Source organism: Suillus subalutaceus (assembly GCF_016647625.1).
Source record: "Suillus subalutaceus strain FC151 chromosome Unknown DFJ58scaffold_57, whole genome shotgun sequence".
Taxonomy (NCBI): Eukaryota; Fungi; Basidiomycota; class Agaricomycetes; order Boletales; family Suillaceae; genus Suillus; species Suillus subalutaceus.
The window spans coordinates 149,861-169,847 of record NW_024540306.1 but is presented as its reverse complement, the minus strand read 5'-3'; the positions used below and the strand labels follow the sequence as shown (position 1 = coordinate 169,847).

The window sequence follows — 19,987 nt, the reverse complement described above, 5'->3', positions numbered from 1 at the left end:
TTCAATGCTTTGACTGATATGTTGTCAGTCGCGCATTCGTCTACCCCAATCCCATGGGCCACATAACCATCCCACTCCAGCACCACGTCAACTCACCCTCAGTCCCTTTTCATCATTCTGGCGCCGCTCCAAGCCACATGTGGCAACTGAGCGTGATACACGATCCCGATCCCGACCTTCCAGCTGGACTCGAAACTTATCTGGTTTACTACGCAGACGAGATGGATCGGACATTGAGTTGCGAGAGTTCAAGGTCCCGTGCACAGCGGGAAAACCTGTGCGTTTTATTTCTTCATGGCTCTTCTTTATCGCTGACTCCACTTTGCGCAGAGGAACTATCACGCTCGAAAGAAGAAGTCAGCTACCAGCTCATCTCGACCTTGGGCCAATACTCATACCACGCAACAATCCAGCGGAGCAGCACAAAGCACACCTGTCGTCACAGCAGCTACCTTCCACTACCGCTGCTTCGACACTTTCCACAGTCACTGGTACCACAGGAACAACGGGAACACTCTCGCATCCTCATATCACCGTTGCTGGATGGCGTGCTCGTTTTGTGGGCTGGTTGTGTTGTATGCCTATTCAGAACACAAACGGTCAACATTAGCAACGCAGTACCAACTACTAGAACGACGTCGCAACGTAATATCACTGTAATACTGGCAAGACGCTGGACACGTTTCAAGTTGTTCCTCATTGATATTTCCTATCGTCTCATATTGTTCGCATGGACCTCCTTCACTCCGTCGTTTTTTGTATTCATTTCTGTCCATTGAGATAGACTCTGCAGGACATTACTTGCTCGTCTGTTGGGACCCACTCCGCCGTTGTACTGTTTATTCCGCTATATTGTTTTCAAGTCTTGTTTGATTACCCTATAGCCGCACTCCTGTAGGCCTCTGGTATCATGCACTACTGAGAATTCTGCACTCAGTTCTTGCTGATGCTTGCGACATTCTTAAACGAACGCTGCACTATGCGTGTTTCCAGCTCCTGCTTCTTGAGGCTGTTGTCGTTGGTGTGCGTGTTATCCCTTGCGCCGGATCTCATACAACGACCTGCAAATGGTCTAGGTTGACTTCCATCGTATGCTGTTGAATGAATCAACGTCATGCTCACTGTATCTCTTTATCTCTCATTGCCCAATGGGCGCATCCTTGCAAGTACATCATACAAGACAGCGCAACTATGAAAATGGATCGGCAGTAGATAATATTTGCACATTGAATAGTTTACACTGGGCAGTACCGACAAAAAAATTCTAACTTCACATGATTTCGACTTCACCATGCCAACCACGCAATGAAAGACTGTAGAAAAATGTGAATTCAAGTTCCAGTACAGTCGTGTAACTCGAAACATACCTTCGGGTATCTCCTCACAATGGCTTTGCGAGTTTCGTCCATGAGCAGGATCCCCAAAGCAAAAGTATATGGAAGACCCCAGAACATCCCAGGGATAGGCGCCGTGCCAAACACCCGCTGAAAGCCAGCTCCATAGAGGTTGACAATGCAGATTAATATCGTGCCCGTCATGCCGAGAAGTACCAGCAGGTTGCGACGCGGGCCCCATAGAGGATTTGAGTGCAGTATCGATACTCGGCGGTTGCGAACCGATAGAAGAGTCCCGTACTGTCCGATGGCCACCGTCACATAGCTAGTAACTGTTAGAATCAGCTTCGCGAGAGGAAAGAGTGATGACACACTAAATGCATTGACCAACATCGACAAAGTGGGTTAGTTGATCGGAAGTGAAACCTTGCCAGCCCTCCCCCCAGTTGCTGAAAGTCAAGATAACGTCATAGAACCCTAGGCCCTGCTGGCTCATGTACAAGAACCACATCCCCATCGCGCAGGGCCACAGCATCAGTCCATAGAACTGAGCGAGTATACATGAGCACATTTGGGTCACCCAGGTCATGAAACTGTACCAAGTACACATGGAAGAAAAGGCGCCAATCCGTAAGCCTGTCGGTCCTGGCGTTGCGTGGTTTGCGCCGCATCAAGTCTACAACAGGAAGTGAGCACTGGAAAGCTCATGAATGCATGAGCACCCACCCCACTCCGGCTGTTCATACATTAGCGAGATGGACATGATAACATCATTGGTGATGCAATAGCAGACTTGTTGATACGAATTCATGGGAATCTGCATGCCAAATAATACGTTCGCGAGGACCGCCATGAACTCTGAATAACTTCCAGCCTGCAACACCATGAGTATCAAACCCGCTGAGATTACACTGCTTCCGCAAATGCGACTTACAGGCATGAGGTACAACGTGACTTTCTTCAGGTTATCAAAGACTAGCCGACCCATCTCTATCGCGACAGGGATGGAAGCAAAGTCATTCTTCAACAAAATCAAGGCGGCTTGAAAATGATGGGATGAGTGTCATTGAAAGACCGTCAGGAAAATCCATACCAGCTTCCTTGGCCACATCACTGCCACTACCCATCGCAACACCAATGTCAGCGGCTTTGAGAGCGGGTGCATCGTTGACACCGTCACCAGTCACAGCCACAGTATTGTCGCCGCGGGCCTTGATTTCCTCGACGATCTTCATCTTTTGATCAGGAGTGGTGCGGGCAAACACAATTTCAGTGTATTGCCCGACGATGACATTCCAATCAAACGGTGTGAGAGATGCGACGTCTTCCCCTGTAAGTACCAGGGAGCGGATAGGATCATCATCGGACGGCTTAATAAGATGATACTCTTTCGGCGAGTCCTTCTCAGATGCAGCGGCTCGGACATCCTGGATGGTGTCAACAACATGCTGAGTAATGATACCGACCTGAAAAGGGGGTAATAAGGATTTTATGGTGGCGGGAAATAAAGAAAACCACCTGGCGTGCAATAGCTAGCGCGGTGAGCTTAAAATCACCAGTGACCATAAAGACTCGAACTCCAGCTCGTCGAATGACGCCAATCGACGGCGATACATCCGGGCGAGGAGGATCGCAAATTCCAATTAGACCAACCAAGGTTAAACCGCACATCTCCGTGTACATGAGATCTTCCATATCGTTCGGTTGAAGTCCAGTCTTGATTTCTTCTATGGGCTTCCTACATCTATTACCTCGGCAACGATATCAGATGTCAGGGTGCTAAGTCAAAAATACTCGTACTCACAGCACGAGTACTCGTTGCCCTCGGCTTGACCAATCCTCTTGAAGCGTGGAGAACGTCTGCCTCGCCCGACTTGTTAACTCGACGACCGTGCCATCACTCTGTAGCACGCTGCCGCAGGAAGGGAACAAAACATCAGGAGCTCCCTTGACGAACATCCATGTCAACTCTACGTTCTTTTCAGCGGTGTTGACCTTGGAGAACACAGAAAGCATCCATTTGTTGCGGGAATTGAAAGGGATCTCGAACTTCTTCTCATAATCTTGCTGAAGAGTACTGGCATCCACACCAAGCTCCGGAATTGAAAGGGCCTCGGAGAAACGCAAAAGAGCAGTATCAGTCGGATCACCCTTGATCGTACGATCCTGCACAGGAAGGTGGTTGGTCGTTGCGTCGAATTTCGCGCCATTGCAAAGCCTTGCGATCTGGTGGAGCGCCTTGAACGCAGAAAATACGGTAGGGTCTGATGTTTTCGTAACCCTCTCGTTAATTTCCTCGACACCAAATACGTCATCGAGGAAGGCAATGTTCTCTACCATCTGTGGGTCCATCAGCCAGCTGGTAACAAGAGCAGACGCATCGCTCATCTTACCATTTTTCCCGCAGTCAACGTGCCTGTCTTGTCGGAACATAACACAGACATGCATCCTAACGTCTCGATGGTCGCCAGATTCTTGACCAACACCTGACGTTTAGCCATGCGACGGGCGACTACAGTCAACGAGAGTGCCACACAAATCGGGAGGCCCTGCAAGATGTCAACTAAGAAGGAAATATGAACTTTCACTCCTGGACACTCACCTGGGGAACGAAAGCAGTCAAGCAGCCAATTGAATTTACGATGGCAACAGACACGGTGGCATCATACCCAGGATACGTTGTCCGTAGCCAAACGCCGTAAAGAAGAATAGACAAGCAGAAGAAAAAGAGTGCGAGACACGAAATGATTTTGGTGAAAAACCACACTTCTTTTTGGATAGTGGTAAGCTTGAACTTTGTTTCTCCCGACATCTTGACAAGGCGTCCCATGACGGTCCTATCTCCTGTGGCGAACACGACACCATGGCAAGTCCCTTGCACGACAAAAGTAGAAGTCAGTGCGAGGTTACGAGTCTCCAGAGCATTGTCAGATGTTGCATCAAGAGCTCCCGGTACCATTTCGCTGTAATTGGACGTCAGCCAAATTCAAGCACGTAGGACAAGGAATAGACCTTTCACCCGTCAGGAGAGAGCGATCAAAGCGAAGGTCGGATGATGCTTGCACGACACGCATGTCTGCCGGGACACGGTCGCCAGCGTTGAGCACGGCAACATCACCAACTACAATGTCAGCAGCTTTGATTATTTGCTGGTTTCCGTCCCTAATGACCGCAGCCTCATGTGCAATTAGAGATTTTATCGACTTCATGATTCTGCTCGCGTTCCAATCGACCAAAGCATAAAATGTAGCAGAAACAATGATGACGAGGAGCTGTGGTTGATGAGAAGGGATAAATTGAGCACTAAAGTTGAAAGTCACGAACCAACAGCACGGCGACACCGAGAGTGAAAGCTTCAGGAGGCCCGAGTGGTTGATAGGAGAGCTAACATGTATGTTAGAAAAGTCACAATGGCAGGTAAACAACGGCACTCACGATAGTCAAAATGAACGCGATCCACATGAGAAAATTGAAGCCACCAAAAATATAATTAAGCGATTTCTTCCAGTAGACGGTAGGTGGAGGACTAATGATATTCTTTCCATCACGCTCCCTGCGACGAACAGCGGCAAGCTCCAAACCGACTGTGGGATGACTGGAATACCGGGTATACACTTCGTCGACACTCAGTAAATGAGTATCTATGCTTGCAATTGCGTCCGCTGGGTCTGGCGGGGATTTTGAAGTCGTCCGAGTCTGTTTCTCTTCGACGCGAACTGATAATGTCCGGTATCTGTTCGTTGTTAGGTCAGCGATATACCGACACGCGGGAGGTAGAACACAAACGCGATCTGAATGCCATAGTCTTTCCCAGACCTGGGTAAGTCAGGAGAGGGTGTTGTTTCTGACATCAAAGCAACGTCCTTGAGGACCTTTGCATCTTCTTGTTATTTATCATATGCTATCCTCAAGGCAATGCATCGGCGACTGTGCCTTGCCAGACCCGAAAAATTGAGTTTTTATCAAGAGGTGTTTTTGCCATTCATGAGCCTGGCGGGCAAGATCCCCGAGACATCACGTTGTTAGTGTTCTAACTTAGAGCCAGTTCGGTAACCCAAGGTAAGGTGAGTTTGCCACCTTGAAACGATTATATAATGTCGGCATGGTGGTCCCGGTTTGAAGCCCGATGACGGAGCTTGAACTTCCCTTTGACATGTCTGCATGCATACCTCGGTATACGACTAAAGATCTACGAGATCGGAACGACATCTGGGCTAGTGTCGTGTCTATAGTGTTATCTGCTCAAGTCCACATTCTTTCTATGGCTCAGCAATCATCTCATGCAGACAGGGCGGTCTGGACTGACACAGAGACTGATCAGCTTGTCCAATACCTGTACGACAATCGGGAGAAGGTTGCTGACACCGGTAACTTCAAAGATGTAACATACAATGGTGCTGCAGAGGCTATTGCTGCGCACCTGCAGCAGGGTCCACAGAAGACTGGAATGATGTGCAAGACGAAATGGGGAGCAGTAAGTCATATACCAATATATCGCTTAGATATAGACTGATTAGATATTGTATAGTTAAAACAGATCTATAACGCTATTCAGAAGTATCGCCAGACGTCTGGTGTCCACTGGGATAATGTCAGAGGAGCCAATATCACGAGCGAGGGTGCAACCACGGTATGGAACGAATATATTACAAAGAAGGTATGTCCGGTTCACAGTGTCATCTACATTTTGTACTGGTAGCTTACTGTTTTATATCTAGGGAAATTCGCACATGCGCCCTTTTCGTGTATCGGGATGGAGATACTTTGAGCAAATGGATGATATCATACCAAAAAACAGTGGCGCGCGAGGGCGTACCGGGTACCAACCGCATACAGCTCCCCCTCCCTTAAGCTCAAGCTCCAGCGCTAGCATACCAGCAGCTGAAAATCATACCATGGGCGCCACCATTGCTACTTCTAGTGTCAGTGCCGCTCCTGCTGGTCCCAGCGCCACCCCTGCAGTAGTTGCCCCTACTTCTATTCCTACTTCTCGACGTCCCGCCTCTATTGACAGCAATAACACCCTTTCCACATCCTTAGTATCTCGGCCTAGCTCCAAACGCTCTCACTCTGACATGGTTCAAGAGTCGACTACCTCACTTCCTTCTACCTCGGTTTCTATGCGAGACGAAGACCCTCAGATGCCGCTGCCCTCCCTCTAAGCCAGGCTCTCTCAAAAGAGCAAAGACAACATCAGGCCGTGCACAGACTCGGAGCGGTGCCACTGGGGGTAGTGGTACAGCGGATGTCAAGATGTCAAAGACCACCACTGCCATAGCTGTGATGGGGTTCCAGAGCTCCGTTAACTGCCTAACGGATGTGATTTCTGAGCGCATGGTCTATCCCGAGGATCGGGTGATGGACCAGCGCTCAAGGGCCATGCAGATGTTGCAGGTTGATGATGCTGACTTGCCATTCGCGGAGCGGCTTATGATGCAACAAGTTTTTGCTATGGACCCTGCAGCTACTGACATATATACACAAACCACTGACAAGGAGATGCGCCATGCTTTCATTATCTCAATGGCCCAGCGGTTGGGAATCCAACCTATGATACTGCCTCCTGGGTTCAATTCTTAGTGGTACAATTGTCTTACTAGTTGCATGAATAAATGAATGAATTGTATGTGCTACTACATCTCGTTGTCGCTGTCATCAAAGGAATCGTCTGACGAACCCCGCTGCTGCAAAATGCCTTGATAATCCTCCCACATGCAGCGCGCAATACGTTCACGCGCTTCCTTCATGCTTCCATCCTCTTCAAACTCCTCCTCGTCTTGAGGGATCCCTTGGTGCTCAGGGTTATCATAATCGAAGTGTTCATCGTCATCCGCGTACTCTCCTTCATCAGGTTTGTGGGCGCATATAAAGTTGTGAATCGCGCATAACGCGGCAGGTATACGTGCCTGGATGGTCATAGGATACTCAGGTGACAGTAAGAGAATGCGAAAACGGCGTTTTAACACGCCAAAGATGCGCTCGATCACATTTCGAGCAGATGTGTGTCGCAAATTGAATAACTCTTCTTTATTGACTGGTCTGCAAACATAGAATAGATATTAGGAAGCTTCAAGTAAAAAGAAATAAAACATACCTGGTATTAGCACGCCCCCACTCAGCTAGATGATACCGGACACTGCGGTAGGGCACTAAGAGCTCGTGACACAAAGGGAACCCCGCATCTGCCAGAAAATACTTGCTGGGAGGGATATACAAGCCACCTGAACGAGCCTCATCATAAAGGCGTGCATCTGTAACGGATCCCTCCCAGCCAGTGAGAGCGTAAGAGAATGTGAGGTCGAAGTCGCAGGCGAAGAGACAATTTTGCGAAAGGAATCCTTTACGATTCTGATATGCAGGATGATCAAATGATGGGGGGTGAGCGTGGATGTGACTACCGTCAATCGCGCCAACAGTGTCCTTAAAATAGGGCCAGAGCTTAGGGTCATTACGGATCTTGTGTGGGGCATGGTAGGTGTCGTCAGGAGAGTGTACATGATTGGTGTAGAATGGGGGAGATGCGAAAATGGTCAACATCTTGCGGAAATATCTACAATTAAGTGTGAGCTCGTTAGTATCATATATAACAATAACAATTGACTTACTTTGAGATGGTATCATTAGACCGTTGAAAGTGCTCACCAACATGGCGGACGGTCAGTCCCGTAACACACGTGTATAGGAAGATGGCGAGTTGTTCTTTGAGGGAAACATAGCACGAATTTGCATGACCCAAGGTGTGAAGTTCCGCTATAAGCGAGTGAAATACATCTGTGTGCATCCCAAGTTCACAGCGCATACGCTCTGGGTGGCCCAAAATGAGCTCCATGACCCACCCTTGACCTGAGAGGGCCGATGTGTGATATGGCTCGGGTATAGAGTCTTCTAGCAAGGACTCTGTAGCAGTAAGAAGGATGCTGACAACCAGTGCAATATGTTGGAGAATTCGTGCGTGATCTTGCTTGGATGCCCGACTGCCTGGCGGCTGAGCAGCCTGAGCCAGAGTCAGCTGTTGGATTAATGGGTTGATGGCATCCATCAATACAGTGAGCAATGGTCTGATAGATCATCGATAACGAGTCTAGTACTACTGATATTCAATTGAGACTCAGTCATCGGCATCTACAACACCGACATTATATAATCGTTTCAAGGTGGCAAACTCACCTTACCTTGGGTTACCGAACTGGCTCTAACGCCAAATGAAACAGACCTAAATGATGAGCCCTGGGAAATTTCCCCCGAATGAACTCGTGAAATGCCTCCTGCGTCAGTTGAAACCTTGCTTGTCATGGACTTAGCGGAGTAATAGAAGATGGCAGGCACTGACTAAAGATACCGAAAAAGAGTACTAGCTTTGAAATACGTCACACTTTATTAGTCGTCACTGCATCAGTAAAACCGCTGAAATGAACACTTAGCTTAAGCGCGTTATAAACACTTACGAATGCTTACGACTTCAGTAGCGCACTCGTCTGATTGGTGGAGAGCTCAGATGATGATTATGTTCTATGGAAATGAATGCGATCAGGCTAGATTGTGCTATCTTACTTATCAACACGATTAGAACGCAGATAATCAATTGTATTGTAGGCAAATGCAAATCTACATCAAACCACTGTGCATTGTATTGAAAACTTCCTTGTCCGAAAATGTATTCAAGTAGTATTCATCACAGATCTCCATTGCGTTCGCAGCATTTATCGTGCGATCCATCTTTGAACCATACATAGGGATCAGCTCAACAGCACAGGTAACGGCTGTCAGCGGAATGATGCTGCCAGGTTGGAAGATCTGACCTGTTCCATCCTGATGGTAGATGCGTTTCACGCGGTACATGCCAGCGCTTGCATCCTCAGTAGGTGTTGCTGTGATCTGAAAGTACTGAACATATAAGAAGGGGCGAGTCTTTAAGATAGTGGGGCAGGGTTTGACCTTTCCTGGCAATAGCTTGAAAAACACAACGCACTTGCGCAATGTATGTATCTGCACAGGCTTGTAAGCACATGGATGACGCCAGCAGTTAAATACTTACCATCATTGCCAGGCAATTGCACGAGAACTGCATCGCAATTGCCCATAGGGAAGGTCTCTGATGGTGGAAACGCTTGGACGATTTGACTCGGCATCACAACTCGCGACTGGAAGGTAGAGTGTAGCTGTAAACTGAAACTTGTTCCATGTCCTGACTGAATCTCGCGCACACGTCCAGGCTGTTGTTGGGGTGTTCTGGGACGAGTCATTGATATATTCCATGAGCACTGCGCCAAAATCTGGGAGGAGAGTAGATAGATTGCAGATCAGTGATAGGAAGTGACTTTCGATCAGGAGAGATGGTGACATGAAAGGTGGCATTAGCTTCAACAGAAAGTATTCCCTTCAAAAAATGGTTGCGGACAAGTTGCGGGCCATGGAAGCGATTCTGCTCGCGGGAAGCACATGCGCTATCCAGGCCAAAGTAGGATCTGTCTCCATGACGATGTTGTCTTCGATTGTGATGGCATTCACGAAGCGGTGTACCATGCGAATGCAAAAGGGTATAAAGATTGAAGCGTCGCATGGTTTCGTCACGATTGAGAATTTGGACGACCTGTAAGGTAAAATTCCTGGCTTGCCGAACTAGTCCTTTTGAATGGAAATTTGCAGTGTGTGATCAGGAGTCGCTCACTAACATCCACTGAGTACTGTATCAGACCTCCGAGATCTCTGATGGACCCCGCAAAGCTGTGAAACAACTCCATTTTTGGGATGAGGAAGTTATCGATCGTTCCACTCTTCCCTCTCCGAGCACCGGCATCGAGTATTGCTTGCTTCAGCGTATGAAACATGTGGAGGGAGTGCACCATAGCATCAATGGACGAGTCAGTGTGCACGGGGCTCTGTGCCTGGTAAATGAATTCGGTGAGGAAATGAATGGCATGGACAAATCGGGGGTTGTGTTTGCTGCACCAGCGACTGTGGCGACAATGGTCCGTTCAATGTCACGATGCTCCCGGCACGTCATCTGGTTGATGTGGGAGACACCAGACCCAAAATGACGTGTTCCGACTCATTTATGATGAGCCTTGTAGCAAGCATCAAGTTCATCCTCCCAACAACTTCCTTGCACCACTTTAAAGGATGGTCACCAAAATATTTGTGACAGGTGTGAAGCAGTTCGCCTGGCAAAAAATGACTTGGATCTGCATGCGGCCAATCTCTCCAATATGGCTGATGAACGCCGCTAAGCAGCAATGCTTTAACTTCGTGTTGGAAGAGTGGTACATTCCATGGATCAACACGTTTGCATAGGTCGTAGATGAGCTTGAGCGTATGGTTGCCTGTTCGACAGGGGGAAAAGTTGAGCACTACCAAAGTCGCTTTGGGTTGCCATCGTAAGTGGTGACGCATTTTTTGAGACACAAGCGATGAGCTGTGCCTCAGGGAGATCAGCTGTATATGCGACGAGCGGAGTGAAGCAATGCTGGATATAACCCATGGAGTCCTGACATGTATTCACCGATCCTTCGCAGCCACCTTGCATTTGGCGAATATCATGTCCATGCACTTGTGGAACAGGCGAGCATGGAGGAGTGTTTGGAAATCCGCGTGAACATCAAACTTCGGAATCGGGATAAATGCAACACAGCGCCATGCATGAGCGGTGGCATTCATACGAACTTCAGATTGAATATTGGCAATCGTAAGGAACACCGGGTGCATTTCTAATCCTCCGACATCCTGGTTACAGGGCGTCTTGTCAGATGCGAGGATGATTGGTACCATAGTGGCACCTTCTGGAAGGTCATTCTGGCATAGAACACTGAGCAATACCACTTTACTGCTGTTAAGGAGCCCTACCTGAATATCGAAAGCCATGTTAGCTGTAAAAAACTCGCCATATTCGCGTTCTGAGCCAGTGGTAACAATGTGAGGATTGTACATCATATGATTGGAAAAGATCGGGTTTGCAAAGAGATCTTTGACGACTTCGAGACTGTCACAGCCAGATTAGCTTGATTGGCCTCGCAGTTGTGTAGTTGGTAAACTCGAGTGTCGTTGATTGCCACTCTGGGCCGCTTGGTAGTGCATCAATCCAGCCAAATAGTTGATCTGCACTCTTGAAGGATGGCCTGGGTCTATTTTTGAACTTGTGCGAAGCTCAGAGTTAGTACAGTCAAAACTGCAGAAACAGATAATGCTACTTGCCCAGTCTAGTTTCAGAAATTTGTTAATATCGGTTTGTGTCAGCCGTTGAACGAGGAACTCTGCTAGCTGCCATTCAGCCTGATCAACAAAGGGTACGATGGATTTATTGCTCTGCGGCGCTTTTGATCTAAGTCGTGATCCTCCATTTCCTGCAAGATATTTCGTCCCCGTCCAAAAATGTAGCCCGACTTTGGATGGTACTGGCCAGTGACTTCTTCTCGGTTGTTGTCTCCCCGTTGGAAAGCTGGAGGGATTGGCAAGCGGTAAGTGGGCTCTCTGTTCCAACAAGAATGCATCTGATCATTGAGATGATCTACAACAGCAAGATTTGACGCAAATTCAAGTCCGCAATTCGGGCATTTTGTAGATGTCGGACCACTGACAAAGTTGGTCAGTTACTGCTGTACCATTTGATACAACTCACCTGTGACAATTGCGTATTTCCAGACCAGTTGCAGTGCACCCCTCAAGTTCCGAGTCCATTGCGGTGCGTTTGGAGTGAGGAAATTCACCAAGTTCTTCAAACTCCGCCAGCTTGTATTTTTGCTGTACTACACTCACCACTGCAGAGATAACAGATTATATTTCTATGATTTCAGGTTCTTTCAATAATGTTCTTTCATTGTCTGCGTCTACAACATCGGGTTCCAGTGGTCGAACTCGAGTGGACTCCCTCCAAACTCCTGACCCATCCAAAATAACTGAAGGGAAGGTCATAACTTTGACCACAGGTCTCACATCCTTCGAGCCCCCCTCCCTGCGCTCAGAGACCTCCTCTCCGGTTTCAACCCATTCTGATGCCAATTCACTTATTGGCAGCACTCGCAGTTCCCGGCGTGGAATGCGACCTGCAAGCAGGAGTCACCCATACCTGCATCGTGGTGCTCCTAGTACCCAACTGGAGCTGCGCTTTGCCCTGAAGGGAATCCGAGGAACCCCTGACATCAAACTTACTGATGCCATAAAGGTAAGTAGGCCCTTGTTTTCAGGAACTGATGATTTTTATTCAACTATTGCAGGGGCGGGACATTTTCTTGCGTGGTCTCTCGTCTTTGTCAAGTGACTACGATAATGTTGGCAGCACACGCCAAACATGCTGCGCGAGAAAACCACCTGTCACAAGGTCAAGCAACTTGGTTGGGAGATCCAAGAGGTAGAATACAACAAACTACTCCTCAAAGCATTTGAGCAGAAGGAGAAGAAGCGACTGAAAATGGCAGAGTCGGATTATCGCCTCTTCAAGAAGCTCTTAGTGGGACGAGATCCTTCCGGCTCTACAGCAGGATGCTGAATACCTGGAGGAATCGCACAATTCTGAGCTCGAATCCCTAGCTACGGCTGACGAGCAGCTTTATCAAATTTCATCTGTATCACCACTCGCAACAAAATATGTCTCTCACAGACTTCCCAACAGTAGTGACACTGGAGTATGAGCAAGATGAGGAGGAGGCTGACAATGGGGAACGATCCACATGATTCTGATTATTCTGACGCCGAATTGGAAGGTAGAAAGCTCTATCTCCCTAGATTATACAAATAACTCACAAGCTTACCTTCTCAGATTGATCATTGCTCACAAGTGCCGTCAGACAGCAGCCATCGATAATCCTTTCTTGGAACCATTCTATTCGTGAAATTTCCCACCTGTACATTGTACTATATCGGATTGAATAGTAGGAGTTGTGTTATATCGATCGACGATATGATAAAGTTTGCAGCTTGCCTAACAAGTTGTGACTAACTAACTGTAAGCAACACTTGACTAGCACCACGACATCGATGGACCCCCCACCTGCCATCAGCAAGATCTACTGGTAGGTGAAAGCCCAACACTGCAAGGGTACGTGTTGGAATTGCAATCCTGTCGCCGGTGCTTACTGATCAATATATAGAAGGGTTTTCGGCCAGGGATTCACTCGGACCTTAATCCCAGTGGCCAGTCGGTTGCCAATCAACTTGGCTTACCTGGTGATCGCGCAACAACACCCGCAGAACATCGCGTTCAAATGCCCATCTCACAGCAGCATCATGCACAACTTGAGCCCCAGTACCATCAACCCCCGCCGCCGCAATATTCCCAGCCTCGACACCAAGCTCCGCTCATGCACCATCAGCAACCCCCAGCCATGCACCATCAGCAGCACCTGGTCACGCACCATCAGCAACCCCCGCTCATGCACCATCAGCAACCCCTGCCCATGCACCATCAGCAACCCCCGCCCATGCACCATCAGCAACCCCCGCCCATGCACCATCGGGACGAGGATAGAGCACTAGCCAACACATATGCTGGTGCATTTGCCCTCCTCCGCGCACCATCGTCAAGGCAGCCATCACAACCAGATTTGGTCGGAAATGGGTCTTTGGCCCCATGGGGGGCCGCGCGGCTTGTCGCTCTGGCCCCCCTTCACTTGGGAGAGAACACCCATGGGAGAGAACCCAGGGTGTTATTCGAGTAAGTTATTTTTGAGTGTTCGTTTTTGAGTGTTTACCTATGATATACAGACTCAAAAACATGTCTCCGACAGCGGGAGACGACGACGCAATGCGAGACTTCCTCCCATGCCAGAGCTACCATCAGCTGATCCTGCCGCTGCACCTGATTTGCCCGAGGAGTCTGGGTCAATTGTGGACCTGCCCGTTTCGAGCCGCATAAAGCTCTCGACGAAATCAGCCCAAAAGTTGAAAGAAATCGCGAAGAGTAAGCTTCGGGCACTTCTACTGAACGTGGATGCGGAAACAGATGGTGCCCCGAATGATGAGCTTCGCGATAAGATGATACACAATGCGTTGCAAGCCGCGAAAATTGAACAATTTGGCCAAGGTGTGTTTCATTGCTTTCCGAATCTCAAATGTACTGATACTGAGGTCATAGCGCAAATTGAGGACATCAGCGGTATCAACAATTTTATGGTGGCCGCAATAGCAGATATGCGACGCGGGTTCAAAGTGTACGCAATGAAAACAGTTCCAGTTGGCTATGGTCTGCGCCTGCCACTGTTTTCGGAACAGGATGAGTCAGTGCATGGGCGAGATCGAGTCAGTGTTCTATTAGACGATTCGAGATACCTTCACCATATTGAAGAGGTGACAGTCTCCGTCAATTCAGTAGGGTGTTGCTCACTCGGCCACAGAGCATGGGTGACACGGAGGTTCGACGATTACTGGAGAACGAAGTTCTCATCAACATGGTCATTGACCTTTTGAAAGACGGATTATCGGACATTGTACAGGGCCCACTCGATCGTTTGTTCGCAGCATGTGGCTGCAACAATCCGCTGCGTGCTATATGCCCATCGAACTGGTCATTTCGTTGATTTCTCTGTAAATTCCTCTATTTTTGATGATGCTTACCACGAGATCATGAACTACATTACTACAACTATTCATCCTTCAGATACTTTGCATGAAAGGTTCGAGGCTGTACAGCAGGAGGTTCGCAAACGAGTTTAGCACTAGTAGTAGATTTGTGCCATACCCACTGCCCGCATCTAATCAATGATAATCCGGACTGATTTCACGCTGATAGTGACAATCATTTCCTCGCTTCCTCGCTTGTTGCATTTGTTCTCCGTTGCACACATTTTTGGTCTAGTTACATGCTAAATACAGCTCGTCCGAGACTATACTAAATAGGGATCATAAAACGATGCTTGAATGACGATTTAAACTGTTGATGACTGGTTGTGGTGCTATGGAAGTTCCGGTACCCCAGAAAAGGCCATAAATCTCTAGATGTCATCCCGATCACTACGGTACACGGACCACGGCTCACGCTGGCCCGTCATTCATTTGGATTTTAGGTTTATTGAACTCATTGTCTTTTCATTGTGTTCCCTTCTGGCCGTTGTCTCCGTTGTTATGGCTTCTGGCTCTTCCCTAGCCACCAATCAAACTCCGTCTTGTCCCCCACCACTTGTGTCACGACAATGGGACATCTGTTGTGTCGTCATGTGTCTTGCGAATGTTTTATTACCTCTCACTGGTACCTAATCTCAGTCACTTGTGGACAGTTTTGCAACTCTTGATCGAGAGTAATATGCTGAGAACATGCGCACACACCTATTTGTGTTCTCATCCGATCGCAAGGATCATGTACACGTATGTGATGCTACGTGTACTATACCTCATGCTATTCTTCTCGAGTTTCCCAACGTCATGATGTCAATCTAGTTTTGCCTGATCCTTCTGGTGCGTCACATCGGGAACGTCATGTAGCATCCCAATGTCACACTCGTTCTAATACCAATGACTCAGGATGCATGGCTGTGAGATATGGTGACGCTGCTTGACACCGACATGCTTACGATCCAAATTCTGGATATATCTTGGAAATCAGCAGCGTAAGTCCGCCCAAAGCACATCCCCAGGGCCACAACCCACAGTATGCAGCTGTGAAAACTGAGCCATACATATAAACATGCAGCACAACCGTCGGGTACATCTGCATGCTGTTCAAGAGATCATCCCAGAGTATATGATTCTCCCAGACCTCATGGAAACCAAAATCGAGAATCAAGAGGGGGTCGCCGCGTATATCGCAAAGCGTCAGGAGTGATTATTCAGAGCACTTGCCCATGTAACTGAAATTGCAGTATGATTATGTGATAAAGATCGAAGGCAGGTATGCCCTCTGAGATCATGATTCAAAGTCGAGGGCGAGGGTAACCACCATTAGCTCTGGTCGGAGAACATCGATGATCAGTGGAAAGCGCTTTCTAATCGAAAAATGTACCCGATTATGCTGAGCAGGAAGTCTCCTTGACACAGAATAGTCAGCATAGCAGAGGCAAGTATAGAGCGATCTTGCCAATCCACCACTATATTTTTGGCTTTGAGCGTTTGACGGACCGCCCATACTGAAACAACAAAGGAATCAGTGATGGGGATGATGGAGATACAATAGCACTGACTCCGATTGACTGAGACCCGTTGAGTTTAGAAATTAGCACTGCAAACAAACTCACATCCATACTAGTAAACATGATGATGGACTGGAAAAATTTACAAAGTGCGATGCTGAATTGATGAAACGCACGTAAATTGTGATTCTGGATCATCAGTACCAGTACTCAATCATGAGATTGTTGAAATCTTTCCATCGTAGCACGTTATATAATGCACATGACATTCGACGCTGGTCAGTACTCAGTCTTGGGTCCATATGAAACTCTCTTACTGTCCAGATGCACCTGCTGACATCGATCGTCGTAGGTTTAACACTTTGTACAGAACGGTGATCGCAAAGTCGATTACGCCATTTCTTGCATGACTCGGATGCAGCTCGGTAACGTACTTGAGCGGTCCAATGAGGGGGATAGCCTTTCTCTTCTCGCAGAAAACAGCTCGTCAAGCACTGTACCCAATCAAAGAGATCAAAGTGGGCACCAAGATGTGGGTTACTTATCGTTATGGCGCTTACCAATGTCATGGGCAGATCTGAGAATTTTCCTGAAAGACGAAGAGCATCAATGGAACCTCAAGTATGAAAGACAAATGCAGATGCCACACTGAAATTCGGAGACAAGGGGATGAATAGTCATTCCCACGAAAATCGTCTTAACAGTGGGCTTTCTTGAGCGCCAGCCGTCGAGGATGCGAAAACAGCTTCGATGACAGCAGTTTCATTTCACAAGAGGGTGGGTCTTTGTACAGGAAGGAGCACAGGTACACGTGACAAGCGAGGGTAGAAAGGGGATACACTTCAGCAGCAAATAAGCTCACAAGTATGGAGATCTCCTGAAGTTGGGTTGGCAGTCGAGAGTTGGAACTCTCGTCCCTATCCAGCATGCTATGGTGAGATGCACCTCGATGAGACTATTGAATTTGTTTGTTCGGCACTGAACATATACGTTGCTCCGAGTACGTAGACGTAGATCTGGAAGAGATGGGAAATGTGTGAGGATGAAGATTAGGAAAATGTGTGACCACAATGGCCAGATTGCGAATTATATAGTATGACGACGAAGAATGCAAAAAACTCACGTCGGAGGTTGAGAACAAGGTCCAAAGAGAAGAAGATCCGTTGAGTTGGACGCTCAAGGGAATTTCAGTGCGAAGGAATAGATACGAAGACTGCATAATCATATTGACCCAGGCTTTGTAAACCGTGATGGCAAGGAGTCAATGCAGATGAAGAAAGTGGACCAAGAGCGTTGGGCGCTTGATCTGCATAGCTAGTGCTGAAGCTGTGAAGCCAACACGAGGCAAGGAAGACACGCCTGAGACTTTAACAACCACCCTCCTGACCTGAATCTCCATCAAACGAAACGCTCACTCCGTCGCAGCTTCCGTTTCGCATTCATCTTTTTGTGTACGAGTCGATTACATCTGGATTCTGAGTGAGTGATGGACTCTATGGGATTTGGTGGCAAGAACTGAAATATCACCCACCAATTAAGTGAATCCCGAAACCAAAATCACGCCGCATCCAGCTCCTGTACAGCAGAAGAACCCAGCGACAATGCCTTCCCAAAAGATCAAACTAAAGAAGGTCATCATGCACATCCTACGTCTGCCTGGGGAACAGATCATCACCTAATCATCGGATGAGTCATTTCGAGTCTGGGACTTGGAGAGGGGCACACAGGTTAGGGAGGAATGGGAGGACAAAGAAGGAGGAGTGTGCACCATAGCATTATCGCCGGGCGGTAAGACCATGGCAAGTGGGAATCAGGATCTCACAGTGAAATTGTGGAACGTCGACACGGGCAAGGTCATCAAAACATTGACGGGGCACACAAGGGAAGTGCGGTCTGTGTACTGGAGTTCAGATGGAGAACGAGTGGTGAGCGGATCCAGAGATGAGACATTCAGAGTGTGGGATGTTGAGAGCGGAGAAAACTATCCTTGGAGCAATTAACGCAGGGATTGACGCCGTGGATGCGGTTTGCTACTCACCCGATGCCGAGATGATTGTCACGGGCGGGAAAATGGGGCTGAAAATCTGGGAAGCCAACACAGGTGAATTGCTGAAAACATTCGTGAACAGACTTACTGCGGGTACTATGTGCCTGGCATGGACCTCAAATGGAAAAGCACTTTCGCCGGGGAAACCAAGATCGACACAGCCACATGGACAGTTCTTGACAAGCGCAAAAACATCGCCAATACCATTTCACTATCTCCCAATGAACGTATCTTCGCAAGCACAAAATACCTAGATAAGATAGCGCAATTATAGTACAACCTCAAAACCAGTCAACCCATCGGAACACCACTTCACCATGAACATGAGGTGAAATCTGCGACCTTTTCTGCGGATGGAAAGTTCCTCATCACTAGCTGCCTTGGCGGCTACATTTACACATGGGATGTTTCCGCTATCGTCACAAAAGCTGGCCTTGTCTCAGATATTGTAAGCTTGAATGCATTTTATTCTCAATTGCACTGACAATGGATCTGCTCCCCCAGGTTGATGTTACATCCCGACCAGTCCCAAAGATGAAAGGCGCTCCTCGAATTCCTCCAGGGTTTTTCGACGATGGACTGTGAGAGGCTAATGTATGTGACCTCCATCTATTATTCAATACTTTGACTAATATGTTGTCAGTTGCATATTGGCCTATCCCAATCCCAAGGGTCCCATAACCATCCCACTCCAGCGCCACGTCAATGCACCCTCAGTCGCTTTTTCTCCTTCTGGCGCCGCTCAAAGCCACCCGGGACAACTGAGCCCGACACCCAATCCCGATCCCAACTTCTTGGCTGGACTCGAAACGTAGTATCCGGTATACTACACAGACAAGATCGATCAGACATCCAGTTGCAAGAGGTCGAGGTTCCTTACACAGCGGGCAAGCTGTGCATTTTTTCTCTTTCGCGGTTCTTCTTTATCGCTGACTCTCCTTTGCGCAGAGGAACTATCACGCTAGAAAGAAGAAGCCAGCTGCCAGCTCATCTCGACCTCCCAATACTCATACCATGCAACAACCTAGCGGAGCAGCATCAAACACACCGCCATCATCACAGCAACCACCTTCCACTACCGCTGCTTCGACACTTTCCGCAGTCGCTGGTGCCGCAGGAACACCCTCGCATCCTCGTATCACCGTTGTTGGATGGTGTGCTCGTCTTGTGGGCTGGTTGTGTTGTATGCCTATCCAGAACACTAACGGTCAACATCTGTGACTTAGTCCTAACTACCACATTGGCTACTAGAACGACGTGACACAATCACTGTAATACAGGCCGGACGATGGATATGTTTCTTGCTCCTCACTGATATTGCTATCGTTCCTGTGGATCTCCTCCATTCCATCATTTTTTGCACCCATTTCTGTCCATTGAGAGATAGACTCTGTATGACATTACTTGCTTGTCTATTGGGACCTGCTCCGTTGTTGTACTGTACCTCCTGCTTATTCCGCTATGTTGTTTTGTTTTTTTACACCAGTCTTATTTTATGGTCCTATGGCGTAGACCTTTGGTATCATACATGCTTGACACATGCACTACTATGAATT

General features: G+C 48.0%; 3 protein-coding genes across 3 annotated transcripts; 1 reads left to right on the top strand and 2 right to left on the bottom strand.

The window, feature by feature from the left end:
- Positions 1–1,273: 1,273 nt before the first annotated feature.
- Positions 1,274–5,185, bottom strand: DFJ58DRAFT_884022 (uncharacterized protein; the record flags this gene model as incomplete). Its single annotated transcript, XM_041394603.1, has 15 exons — positions 1,274–1,313; positions 1,368–1,659; positions 1,709–1,881; positions 1,934–2,010; positions 2,061–2,208; positions 2,269–2,375; positions 2,428–2,800; positions 2,853–3,072; positions 3,139–3,674; positions 3,728–3,883; positions 3,937–4,297; positions 4,347–4,606; positions 4,659–4,718; positions 4,770–5,067; positions 5,121–5,185. 15 exons carry the CDS (start codon positions 5,183–5,185, stop codon positions 1,287–1,289), a joined length of 3,153 nt encoding a protein of 1,050 aa, XP_041243617.1. The 3' UTR covers positions 1,274–1,286.
- Positions 5,186–8,939: 3,754 nt separating this feature from the next.
- On the bottom strand, positions 8,940–12,005 carry DFJ58DRAFT_716523 (uncharacterized protein; the record flags this gene model as incomplete). The annotated part of the gene is made up of 13 exons (XM_041384226.1): positions 8,940–9,133; positions 9,172–9,242; positions 9,270–9,320; positions 9,441–9,519; positions 9,597–9,959; positions 10,003–10,277; positions 10,447–10,654; positions 10,686–10,818; positions 10,851–11,123; positions 11,175–11,224; positions 11,519–11,631; positions 11,712–11,900; positions 11,947–12,005. 13 exons carry the CDS (start codon positions 12,003–12,005, stop codon positions 8,940–8,942), a joined length of 2,058 nt encoding a protein of 685 aa, XP_041243616.1.
- Positions 12,006–12,111: 106 nt separating this feature from the next.
- DFJ58DRAFT_728289 (uncharacterized protein) lies at positions 12,112–14,839 on the top strand (the record flags this gene model as incomplete). Its single annotated transcript, XM_041385575.1, has 8 exons — positions 12,112–12,489; positions 12,542–12,595; positions 12,646–12,774; positions 12,824–12,949; positions 13,415–13,977; positions 14,051–14,346; positions 14,398–14,609; positions 14,657–14,839. The coding sequence occupies 8 exons, from the start codon at positions 12,112–12,114 to the stop codon at positions 14,837–14,839; spliced, it is 1,941 nt and encodes a 646-aa protein (XP_041243615.1).
- Between the last annotated feature and the right edge of the window lie 5,148 nt (positions 14,840–19,987).